General features: G+C 42.0%; 1 protein-coding gene across 2 annotated transcripts; it reads right to left on the bottom strand.

Moving 5' to 3' along the window:
• Positions 1-670: 670 nt before the first annotated feature.
• tab1 (TGF-beta activated kinase 1/MAP3K7 binding protein 1) lies at positions 671-9,876 on the bottom strand. Of its 2 annotated transcripts, none has more exons than XM_018742984.1 (11): positions 9,832-9,876; positions 8,747-8,880; positions 7,898-8,051; positions 6,849-6,935; positions 5,471-5,609; positions 5,107-5,223; positions 3,138-3,249; positions 2,645-2,789; positions 2,131-2,344; positions 1,796-1,946; positions 671-1,264 (listed from the first exon to the last, which is right to left on the bottom strand). In XM_018742984.1, the coding sequence occupies exons 1-11, from the start codon at positions 9,862-9,864 to the stop codon at positions 1,042-1,044; spliced, it is 1,509 nt and encodes a 502-aa protein (XP_018598500.1). In that variant the 5' UTR covers positions 9,865-9,876; the 3' UTR covers positions 671-1,041. The 2 variants fall into 2 exon arrangements, with proteins under 2 accessions (XP_018598500.1, XP_018598501.1); XM_018742985.1 differs by having other exon boundaries at positions 8,747-8,877; positions 9,832-9,865.
• Between the last annotated feature and the right edge of the window lie 3,036 nt (positions 9,877-12,912).

The following is a 12,912-nucleotide window of genomic DNA, read 5'->3' as shown; positions in this document are numbered from 1 at the left end:
GACGGCAGCGAAGCGACACCCTGCGCGCTCACCCCGAGCAGGGAGAGCTCGCGCGCCCCGCTTTCCCGCCTCGGCGCCTCCGGGGAAACGAAGGCCTGGGAGTTGTTGGGGGGGGTGCGAGAGCCGGAGGTCGCTTGAGGCGCCGATAAAACACCTGGGTTTCACATGAGTTGAAAACGAAATCTGTGTAACTCATTTAGCAACGCTTGTCGCTTCCCCCCCTCCCCCGAGGCCCCGCACAATTATTTACTAGAATTTAGCTGACGCATTTTGTCACAAAGCTACTTACACACTGACTGAGTTTATAGAACTGCCTGTATTTACACAGCACGGCTATGGAACACACACTTCGGGCAGTTCACATCCAGCAGCCCAAATGAACAGTTACACGGACCCTTGCGGTCCCCCAGTAAATGCATTTAATTAGTCGCTTTGAGAATTGCTCCCCCAAAAAAAGGGTTAGGGTTAATTTCAGAGGGAAACTTCCGTGTTAAGAAGACACGCAGATACATCTGCGGGTCAGTTGCTCACGCAGGCCACATTAGCATCCCCCAAAATAGTAAAATGCCACTTGCCAATGGCTTAAATTTTTTATGAATCTGTAGACCAGACCTACTTTATGCGTATGGTGATGGGAGCGGAAACAAAGTGTGCAACATCGAGCGATGATGAAAAATAATGTAGGACATTTCCCGGTTTATTTTCCACTGCAGACATGCTATACACACAGCAAACAGACAAAAAGCATTGCTCAAGTTGAAAGAAATGCTGTCGCCCCAGTCAGACCCCCAGTCTAAGAACACGGTGCCTTCCCCTCCCAGCTTCTCCAGATGGAAGGAGGAGATGGAGAAAGAGAGGTTGGAATGAATGGTCCCTTTGCTTTCCATGACATTCGCTTCTCCCCACACTCATTCATTCTTCCAATCTGCGTCTTCATTCCCCCATTCATACTGTTCATGTTGGCCTTTCCCCACCTGATTCTCCCTCTTTCACTATGACCTGCCACCTCCCACCAAGAGCACAAGCAACCCACGGAGTGCTTCACTGTGGCCCCAGCCCACCCTGGGTGTTCTGGCTGTCGCTGTGATCGGCCCCCCACAGTTTGTAGAACTGGGTGAAGTCCACGTAGGGCGGCACGCGGCCCGTCTCGTCCGGCTGAGCTGCCTGGCTGCCTCGCTGCCGGAACAAGCTGCCGTCTCCGGAGCTGGAGCTAGAGCTCTGCGTGTGGGTGTTGGTGGACTGCAGGGTGGCCGTGGGACTCTGGCTGCAGAACAAAGACACCTTGCTTTCAGCTTTCCGATTCCAGACGCTGTGTGTGATGCAGACACTGCATGACTACAGAGATTGCTCAAAAAATTTAAAAAAGAGGACTAAAGCAGAGAAGTAACCGGAACCGAATGACATGAAATGCAACTCGACTGATAATCTTAAATACGCTGGCACTTACTGTAACAACAGCATAAACAAAGCTAATTGTAAAAAACTACTGCTCCTCTGACTGTTCTTGTCTTATCCAGTAAGTGTTGATGATACTAATGCCACGCCAGTGTATAGTTTTTGGCTGTAGACTACTATATTTAGTTTCTTGTATTTTGACAGTTTCAGTGGAAACGACACTGCATATAAACAAAATAGAACTTTAAAAAAAAAAAAATCTGTTTTTATGAATAAGTTTAATCAATGATGATTTTTAATAAAAGAACTTTGGAAATAAAGCTAGAACTGAACAGTTACACTGTCTGAATTACACAGCCAGTGGTGAAAGAGAAGAAAACACAAAGGGGGGGGCAAATACCCAGTGGGGGTGCCTTCATCCAGGGTGGAGGCCGTGTTGGTCCCGTTTGTGAGGGTGCCCTGTGACGGCATAACTAGGGAGAGGGTGACGCTAGTCTTGCTTGTGCTCTGGCTGTTGGAATAGGGAACTGACACGGGGTAGATACGGCCCCCTGGCAACCAAGAAACAAAGAGGGAGCTTTAGACAGCAGCAGATTAAAATTAAACAGATGGAGAAACAGTCCAGTGCTTCTCATCATCACAGAATGTAAAATGGGTTGTGTCTTTGAAAAACAGTCACACAAACGCAACAATCCAAGCAGGTGCGTGAATTACGGCACTGTCATGGTGTGTTACCCTGGGTGGGAGTGAGGGCGGTGTCTGGCTGAGGGTAGTTGAGTGTGCGGATCAGCAGCGTCATGTCCTCATGCCGAGAGCACTGCTGTGCTCGCTGGCGCCCACTGGCAAAGGCGTCGTGATGGATTCGCTTCACCCGCTCTACCACGGACTGCGCCACCGCCTCCAGGCTGCCCTGCTGGGCCAGCTCTGCTGCCACTATGGCCACAATTTCCTGGAGGAGGGAGACAGTCATATCTGAGTGATCAGACCTGCATAATCCACCGGTTGTGACAGGGAGTCTACGCCAAGACATCTTGACTCGACAACAGTCAGGTGGTTAGAAGTTGCCAGTTACCACCGATGAAAGACACACCGCTGCATCGCTAACAGCTCACTCTTTTGGGCAGCACACTAGATGGCATGAAGCACGGCAGCAAACGCATGCCCTGCATCCAAAGTAACATCCTGGACAATGAAAAGCCACACAGAATGCAAAGTGAAAAAGAGAAATGGTTAGTCAGCTAAGACATACCTGATTGGCCTGTTCAGGACCATGCGCAGCCTCGAGAGCTTTAATGAGTCCCTCAGACAGGAGCAGAAGAAAACCTGTCACACCCTCCAAGGACTGGCCACCATGAATCTCTGGCTCAGCTATGATCGGTTTATTCTTGGCTGCACTGAAAACGGGAGCAGAGGAAAGGAAACAATATTTATTTCAATTGCAGGTTTAATAAAAAACAATTTTTATTAAAATTTCTCTTTGCTTTTTAAAAGGTGGTTCAGATGAGTCCCAGATTTTTAAAACCATTTCTACGCGATTCTAAAAAACCCAAATGTGTTGGAGGTGTAGTATGGACTCCCCAACAGCAACAATCCTTAACTCTAGAGCTGCACATTACTTACTCCTTAATAGTTGGCCTCAGCAAATAGCTGGGTTCCCACAGTTTTTCTGGTCATTAATAATATATCTCAGAAGTAATGGGCGTTCTGTGGTCCATCCTGGATGCTTCCCACTCCATCCTCACCTCAGCAGTTCAAAGTCCGTGTAATTAAACTTGACCCTGTAGTCCCCGATCCTCCGAGTGCTGGTCTGGCCAGCCACTAGCACTGTCGAGCGCAGCCTGTGTGCATCGAGACCTAAGGAAGTAAGGCCCCGAGTCAACATGCTGATTCAACAACACACCTTTGAGGGACTCGCCGTAACAATCACACACTTGCAAACCTAGAGATGCAAGCCCAACATAGTTCTATGGAGCAGAGAAGAGTTCAGACAAACCACCACACAGGATGGCATAGTCACCATCAACACTGGGGGACGGGGTATTGCCAGGGTCAAAATATGTAGGCACAGAGTACCACATGACAACTTGCACATGCAAGAGAGATGCCTATGCAGAAAAGTGGTTCAAAAGCAGAAATGAAAGTGGAGCACAGAAATTAAACTAAATACAACATTTAAAACTAAACAGAGAACAGTGGGAATGTAAATGTTTTAAAAATTAATTTGGAACACTGGAAAAGATTATCATATCAATGAATAGAGACAATTTCTAAAATATATACTGGAAAATTACATCATACAACAACTTGGGAATACTGGAGACGAGCTCAGCACAGGGCCAGGAACTTTTTGTCACTCCGGTGAGAAGAGTGCTATATAAAAATAAATTGAGTTGAACTAAATAATAGCAGCATGACTCACAAGGACATGTGAAATGTTTTAGTTACAACGGCTGTGGAGGACAGCTGCTTGGTGTTTATTTACTGGCCAAAAACCTTAATCGAATCTTGGCTCTCTTCCCTGAGTGCCTGTCGTGATCCAAGTTAAATTGCTGTTATGCACCTTCGAAGTACTAAATGCTAGAGCATCCTGACAATAAAAACAACTCCATGGCATGTACAACAGTCTCTGTGGTGTAAAACTGACCACTCTACAATGAGCTTAAGCTACTAGCTGCTACATGCTGCAGCTACTGAAACCACTAGCTGCAGTCCTGAGGTGGATTCCAACTTATGTCCACATGAACAGCTCAGGAGCAGGAAGCACTGGCATTACCTTCTATGCCACTGTGCCGTGATTATTAAAGTAAAACAGGTCGATGACACTTTTTTCCACAAAAATAAGAAACTAGTCTACTATACAGATGATAGATTATTTTCTGTGTGCTGTCATATCCTTGAACAGCACAATTAGCATGGAGAGCACATATCTACTGTGTCTGGTCATCTTCATCTCAAAATCTAGCCATTATTTGGGACCACATTAATGCATTTTTCTGCAATGCTTTTTGCTTTGAACACACCATTTTTTATACCACCTTTTCTCTTCATGTCATTTTTGCCTTCAATCTTAATTTAGCCACTGACTGGGAAACATCTTTAAATACAAAACTCCAACAGCATTCCATCGCCAAGAGACCATGAAGCAACCAATGTCCATCACTCCACCAAACCTAGCTGTGCAATGAATTTAGGGGGTATGCATATATCTATGTGCGTGTGTGTAGCGCTTAAAAAGTGTGAAAACCAGAAAGCCCGTTGCTCAGGTTGGACGGCCTGGCAAATTTCAGACTGCTCAATTAAAACTTAACCATCCCAATTTCCCAATTACCTCAGTGGTAATTGGGACAGCTGGTAGCATAATGGTTAGAACAACTGCCTTTGGACCCACAGATTGCAGGTTTGAGCCTCACCTCAGGCTGTAGTACCCTTGAGCAAGGTACTTACCCTGAATTGCTGCAGTAAAATTACCTAGCTGTATAATAAGGGTAAATAATTGTAACCTTAACATTGTAAGTTGCTTTGGAGAAAAGCGTCAGATAAATGTAGCTATGGCTACCAAATTAATCACACCTACTCAGTGTTTTTGTTTCACTGACTTTCTTTCAAGTCCCTGTAAACACAAACACTTAAAGTTAGTGAAGAAAAAATAATTAATGTTGAAGTTAAGGTATGCGTTGCCATTACAAACTGAGGTCTGTATGTTGGGCGCACCTAGCTGGGATAACCTTTGGATCTCATCTTCATTCTCCGTGGTGTGAGCCTGGCCGATCTGGATCACTTGGTTCTGACCATCGATGGAGGACTTGCATAGCAGAGCCCTGTTGGTGCCTGTTGTAGAGAAATAGCTTCACGTATTAAAACAGTCAAGCCTACTTGAACAAATGGCCCCAAACACATATTAAAAGAACTTCAGATGCTGACCCTACTATAATAAACAACAACAGCTGCTAACAGATCATGCTGTGCAGCATGAGCCAACAATGTCAGGGCTCATGTATGCTAAAAAAATGCCACCACCAACTGCCTGTGATTAAGAAATGGACCAGCAAAGTGAACATTGATGCGCAGCACGCACCCACGTTAGCAATGTAGAGCTTCTGGTTGAGGATGAGTGCCACGACCGCAGTGGCTCCTCCTGATACCTCCTGCTTCAGCAAGTCCAGCCTTTCAGAGAGCTTCTGATTTTGTGGAGACAGCTGGTGAAACGGCACCCCCTGTAGGGAGAGCGAGAGAGAGAGAGAGAGCCAAGGAGCTGAACTCACCGAACATAAATAAAACCACTGCATTCACATATTAGCAGAAATACTCCTCCTGCTGTTACTGGTTCAGTGAGAAACCTGTTAATAACTAAGTAACAACACTGGATGTTGCTTTGAAGAAAAGTATCAGCTAAGTGAGTAAATAACATGAGTTAGCATGCTTTGAACAATGACAGGAGAGGTGAACTAGACAATATAACTGCATTTCTCCATAGCAGGAACCCAAGGGAAGATGTCATGCTAGTATAACACTTCCAGGAGTTATTTCTACATTTTCTCTCACTGTTTCACATACCACCCACAGAGTCTGCAGGAATGCCATTAGTTTTTACTTGGTGAGAGAAAAGAATCCACGCATGCAGAATAGGGAACCGTTCAGATGGTAGGGCGTACTTCACTAGCCTAATGGGCAGCAACATGGGAAAATATGACTATGTCTATAGGTACAGTGATTATAATTAGCATGGCAATAACGTGTCTTTTCATATGTTATTCATGTCACTCGTGAGTTGTTGAAAAACAGTCTAACTTCATAAATTATACTGGAGCAAAATGGAGTCATTTCAAATCTTGCTCCTTATGATAATATGTCATGCATGTTCACCAAATGACTTTTAATTCACATACATTGATAAAAACATTTTTCCCCACTTTTTGTTTCTTTTCATACATTTTGTTCATTACAAGTAGGAAATGACAAGTTGCTGCAATATGAAGCAAGGCCCACTGGGCATATTAACACGAACATCTATACACTGAACATATTTACACTTTTACTGAACCAATCGTTTGTGGAAAAGATCTTCTGAAGTAACATTTAAAACATTTTACTGACGTAATGCGAAAAGCATCTAAACGCATATTGTTCCCACAGTTCATTTGCAGCTGCAGCAATATGGAGCTTGTTAGTGTCGTAACCCCAAGTTCGGGTTGACGATGCATAACATATCAAAAACAACCACATAAAGAACAGAAACGATGCACCTGAAATCACCAACTTATCAATAAAATATGTTTTAGCAATGGAAAAAATATTTATATTAATTGCTAAATCTAATATACTGCATATGATTACACTCTGTTGCTTTAAATGTCATTACCCGTCATATATATGACAAAGTACCGATGTCTCCATGCATGCGCACACAGGTTGATTGAGTATAGTTAGCAGAGCTTACTTTCACTGTTTATTACCTCAGGGAGCTGTGACTGCAGGTTCGCCTTTTCTGCCAGAGCATCATCAATAGTCTCAAAGTAACTTTTTTCTACAACGTCAAAAGCCTAAAACACAGAAATAAAGAGAGGAAGAGTGAGTAAAAAGTATGAAAAAAGAAAATATTTACTGCTTTAATGCTGAACATTTCTATGCTTTCTTCCTAAATAACTAACTTCTAAAAGTCTTTTACTAGGAAAAATGTTGATGTTCCAATGGCCTGTATGTTCAAATTCTGAGGGCCCCCACTGCACCATGCTGGTAACCTATGGCACGGAGGCTGAGTGACCCCAAACTGGCCCAAGTTCTCTTATGTTCCTCAAAATCATAATACACATTAACACCTAATGTCGAAAGGGCATCCACGGGGTTGTGGGTGTCAGGGTACCCCGTTTGCAAGAGGAATGTGCCTGGTTTTGAGCCCTCTTGAGTTGGTTTGAGTGTTGATCTTTGGAGAGAACATCTGAGAAATGGGTAATTGGCCAAGACTACATTAGGAGGCCAATGGGGTAATGTTAAATAAATAAATTAAAATAAAAAAAAAAAAGACTCTTTTCGAAGCACTTCATAGTTTCTTTTTTTAATAAGTTAACCGGTGGGCAGACCTTCACCTAAGATATCTTGTCTTTAAAATCACATTTACAAAATTTCATCAGCCAAAAGTGAAACAAACAATCCTGGAGGCAGCGGATTGAATTGCCTTTCTCTGGATTTACCATTTATTTTAAGTACATTAAGTCCAGTCTGCTTATTTGCACATTTCACAGTATTTCATAATTCATTATGTTACAAATTGTGCTTCATTCGTTTCATGTTTATTGAATTACATTGCGTTGGAAGCCAGGAAATGTAAGACGGGTAAAAATACTTAGTACTGGATCAGAAACCCAAAAAATATAAGCACTTATGTGTAACTAGCATGCTGCCTTCTGCCCAGAATAATCATAAATATAAAAATAACATCTGAAAAGCCTTTGTAAGTGGGCTATCCTGCCACGCTTAAAGATCCACCTCTGCTTGGCTTGCTGACCTGCAGTAGAATTCTCCTGACATCCGCATCTGAGTTATTGGAGTTCAGCTGTCCCAGCAGGAGCTCAGCAGGCAGGCGCTGGGCAACAAAATTGGCCACCCTACTCCCGTCGAAGCCGTTGAAAACCCCGTAAAGAAAGCAGCCATCTTCACTCCTGATGGTGAATGGCGAATACACTCATAAGAAAAGATGCAAAGGAACTGCAGGCTCATTACTCACATACAGAGAACAGTTGAGGGAAATGAAGATGTGAATTCAATGTGTTGATATGTGGGCAGCACAGCAAGTAGCTGCGAGAGGATGTGGGTTCAATTACTGCTCAGTCTGTGTGGAGCTTGCATGTTCTCCTTGTGTCTGGGTGGGTTTCCTCAAGGTGCTCTGGTTTCCTCCCACAGTCCAAAGACATGCTGTTCAGGTTCACCCATAGTGTGTGAGTGACAGAGAGAGTGTGTTCCACTGATGTACGGATGAGTGACCCATTGTAAGTAGTGTATGTAGCAGCGTAAGTCACCTTGGTGAATAAGGTGTGTGGGCTGATAACACTACATAGAGTTCATTGGAAATCGTTTTGGAGAAAAGAATCTGCTGAATGAATTATTGTAAATATGAAATAAAAGAAAAACAAAAGGAACAGAACATATACTTGTACACCCTTGTTTTCGAAAACTTGTTTCTGATACGACCAAGTAGTTCAACGTTCAAGGCGTAGGTATGAAGCACAGACTCAGACTGCAAACTGAAGACTTTCAGCCACAGTTCTGATGAGCAAATTCTCATTCACTGCACATCACTGAGAACTAAGAAAGACAGTTAAATAAGTGACACATTCCAGTATGTTAAGTGACCCACCTGAACCTGAAGTGCCCGTCTTCGTAGGGGTGCATCTGCGTACTCTTGCCATCTGAGCCATACATACAGTTGGCTGCGGTGCCCACCCCACACAGGTGGCATATTGGGAGATCGTCTGTCCAGCTCTGCTGCTGCTGGCATGGTGGAATACACACAGACACACATAAACAAACTGAAAGTCAACCAAAATTAGAAGCTGAACTGACTGCGGACTTATTTTTCCTGTAAATGCACGCTCTCTCTGACTGTCACCCTTGCAAAAGGTGCTCGTTTCCCTGAATTGTCTGCAGGGCGGAGTGCAGTAGGGGCACAGCATTGCAATCTAAAGGTTCCTGGTTCGAATCCCATTCCCGCTGCAGCTCGGATCAGTTCAATTCAATTTATGTTTATATAGCGCTCTTCTCATGAAATGACTCAGAGCGTTTGAACACAGGCATATGGCAAAGAAACAAATACACCAGACAAAGAAACGAAAGACAGCTGACTACAGACTGGTGTAATACATCATCAATGCTTTATAAGCAGCCTATGCCTACCACACAGGAAAAAAAAAAAAAAACTCTCAACTGAAAGTCGTCGAGGGAGGGAAAAAAAACTCCGGGGGGTCCAAGTGTCAGTGGCTGCCCACCCCTCCTGGAAATTCTACATTAAATGAGACTTCTAAGTCAGTTTACAGGAGGTAATATTAAATAATGGCAAGTTAGGCACCCCTGCCCTGGTCCTAGCTGTCCTGACACAGTTCTAGACTTGAGAGTAACCAGAGTATATAGCCTGCTGTCAATATGACTTTGACTAATTAATATCATAAGTTGTCTTGGAAAGGAGTCAGTTCCATACAGGTCAATTTCATAATTATATGCGTCCAGGTGTCCATCATGATCATGATGATGAACCTGAGGCTGAGGCTGAGGCGCTGAGAACTGTCACACACATGATTTATTGCTTTCACTCATGACGTGCACAAAGAGCTATAGTAATACTGAACGTAATGTTTAAGCAAGACTAACAGGTAAAACAAGCGCACACTACTAGAAAACTGCCACAAACAACGAAAGAAACACAGCAAGTTCCTTGTTTTGCCTTACTGTTTGCATTAGACTCCTCCGCTGAGCGGCCATCTTGAGCGGAAGTTAGTGGTCTTAAACTTCCTATAGCGCCACTACGTTATCCGTGACGTAGGGAGTCTCTTGATTCCGTACGGAAGTCAGAATGAATAAACTCAGAACGGCGCTGCCATGTTGACATGGCTGTGTACATTTTTTCCGTACAAAGTCGCACCCTGAACGCAACTTCTTTCATTGTGGCACCACCTGCCGCTAAGGATCGTTGGTGTCGCTTATAAACTTTTAAGACAAGCCTGTTACATATATGCCAACCTTTTTTTACAACAAAAAATTATATAAATGTAATGTTTATGTAAATTGTACAAAAATTAGATGTTATAGCTAGGTGCATGTTGTACAGGGAATCTTGCAAGCATTTTTATGAATCACATTCAATATTAGGAAATTAGTATTAAAAAAAACTTGAGGAAAACAATTATCTTATTTGAGAAGAAAATGATGTGATGAGAAACGGCAGCAGATTAAAAACTGTGTTATTTTATTGAGATATTACAGGTATTCCAAACTGTAGAAAACACATTGGAGAAATGTAATGGAGCAAAGAGCATTTTTCTTGAATTAATACTGTTAAATGCTTAAGTTTTTAATACATGCTCTGATGCTCTATTTTTAAACTTATGGGATGAGAGAATTATAATTATAGTAATTTTTCATTATCAATCAGTTCATAGCTTCCATTGATTATATGGCTTTTGAGATTTCGTGTTTTATTTGGGAAAATTTTAAAAATAGACTTTAATTTCATGTTAATAAAAATAAATAAAACAAAGGTCCTGCAAAATACTGGTGTCCTGTTCACAGAGTACTCTGCCCAATGCCCTTTGTTTCCAGGATAGGCTCTGGAGCACAGGGACCCTGCACAGGATGAGCAGCGACAAAAAGTGAATAAATAAGCCTTACAGCAAGATTTCAGTGCCTTACAGCTGTATCTGAGGGTTTTAGAGAACCTAACCTGTGAATAAATTGGGGGTCATTTCTGTTATTAGGCTTTTATTGATTGCAAAGCGGTGGTAAACTAGGGTTTGGATTTACAAACAGACAGTTAAAAACTAAATTCCATTCCCAGCTTTGTTCATAAATTATGGACTGAGTGCATATGTTTGTTTTTCTTAACTTCATTTTGCTCACGCATTCATCTGTTCAAAACCTTAAGAAAGTGGGAACTCCATAATCAGTTGCCATTTCATCACGAGGTTACATTTTTTTGTTAAAAAAAGCTGCTCAAAAAAAGAGGATCCTCCACAGTTTGGACATTACGGTCGAGTGTTGAGGTGACTTGCGACTGCTTGTCCAAAATATGGCCTGTTGTCAAGTATCTAAATGAAGATCCTATACACTGAGTCAGCTGTGTGCAATGCTCAGCTTTAATAAGAGTCACCATCTCCTGAGAGTACACAAGTATATAAATACTATTATTACATATAATACACACACATTTTCAGAACCGCTTGTCCCATACGGGGTCGCGGGGAGTCGGAGCCTAACCTGGCAACACGGGGCGTAAGGCCGGAGGGGGAGGGGACACACCCAGGACGGGACGCCAGTCCGTCGCAAGGCACCCCAAGCGGGACTCGAACCCCAGACCCACCGGAGAGAAGGACCTGGTCCAACCCACCGCGCCCCCCTACATATAATACGATACAAGGAATTTCAAATTCAACATTGAAATTCATACAGAAAAATGGAAAGTGTGCAGTTTACACTGAGCAACTTGTATTTTCCGAACTGCCAGAAGAAGATGATGAAAATGAATGTACGGGGTAAGTAAACTTTTCTTTTCGCACAATCTATGAAGGGCACAATGGGGAAAACTGTTAAAAATCACTATGGATTGCTCAATCAATCCATTCACCCATAATCAAAAGATAAATCGCTCCAGTTAGTATATCAAGCTATATAAATGGGAAAATATTTTCATATGCTTTGAAAAAACTCAGGTACGCAATGCATTATATAAGAGAACTTTGCATGCAGGGTATGATTTTGATGAACCAGTGTGTTAAAATACGAAATTCTGGCAAACAGTCTGCAATACACACGTTAGGTCAGTTTAATTTATTAAATTCCATTGAAGTCCAGTATGTATACATCAAACAACTTTCAAACAAGTTACATAAAAAGATGTTGAACTGATTAATTTAACAAAATAAAAACCACCTCAAAACATAACGAGTTTTTCTCCACTTCATTGTAACACACCAGAAAGACACAATCCCACATAAATATTTAGTTGAGCACTACAGCATAATAATTTTTTTGTATGTAATTGATATTCCAAAATACGTATTTCTCAAAGGAGGCAGAAGAAAATATTTCTCATTTTAGTACATAATATCTCACTATAATAAGTCGTTAAATACCGTCTACTGTTCTTAAACACTACCACATAATATTTACTTGATGGATGTTTCATGTGAATCGAGTACAGATTTACATATTTATAAAGGGAGTGATTATTTCACTGAAGAACTGATGTACTGAATAATGAAGTATAATAAATATTTTCAAATAATTATTCTTTTAAAAATGTAACACATATATTTAGATATTTCCCGCTACAAATAAAAAAAAAATTCTAAAAGGCATAAATAAATATAAATATAATATTCTATATTCACATTTCTAGCAAATTTAATAAATCTAGAGATATATTCTTTGATTACACTTCAGCAGCGTCTTGGAAAAACGCACACAAAAAATACTTTAACAAAAAAAAAAAAAACATTTTGTGTGAGGAACAGATAATTAGCACACGTCCCATTTAATACACTGGTACCGTACATGTGCAGTGCTAAGTGCCGTGTGAGAATCCCGACGCTACAGGCAGAGCTGATTGATTTTAGTTGACAGTCCAGTCATCCTATGACGTTCTGGTGAGCTCTGCTCGCTCTGCTGAGAGTGCTTTCAAAGTGTAGCGCTTCCTCTGCCTGCCTTCAAATGGCACCGCTTTCGTGTCGTGAAGGGCAGAGCGTAGCGTATACCTAACAGCGTTTAGATAACCCCTCCAGCTGCTTGCTATTTCTATCTGCTTTTAAGCAACTG

Source organism: Scleropages formosus, chromosome 3 (genome assembly GCF_900964775.1).
Source record: "Scleropages formosus chromosome 3, fSclFor1.1, whole genome shotgun sequence".
Lineage (NCBI taxonomy): Eukaryota > Metazoa > Chordata > Actinopteri > Osteoglossiformes > Osteoglossidae > Scleropages > Scleropages formosus.
Note: the sequence above shows the minus strand (reverse complement) of the source record. Positions and strands in the feature narration are given on the sequence as shown.

What these genes read in the sequence shown, in the direction of transcription:
- tab1 (XM_018742984.1), bottom strand. Translation starts at nt 9,864, where the DNA reads ATGGCCGCTCAGCGGAGGAGTCTAATGCAAACA. An exon ending in GGAGGAGTCTAATGCAAACA is followed by an intron (nt 8,881 to 9,831) that starts GTAAGGCAAAAC and finishes CCACCATGCCAG; the next exon opens with CAGCAGCAGAGCTGGACAGA. An exon ending in TCAGGAGAATTCTACTGCAG is followed by an intron (nt 6,936 to 7,897) that starts GTCAGCAAGCCA and finishes TCTGTGTTTTAG; the next exon opens with GCTTTTGACGTTGTAGAAAA.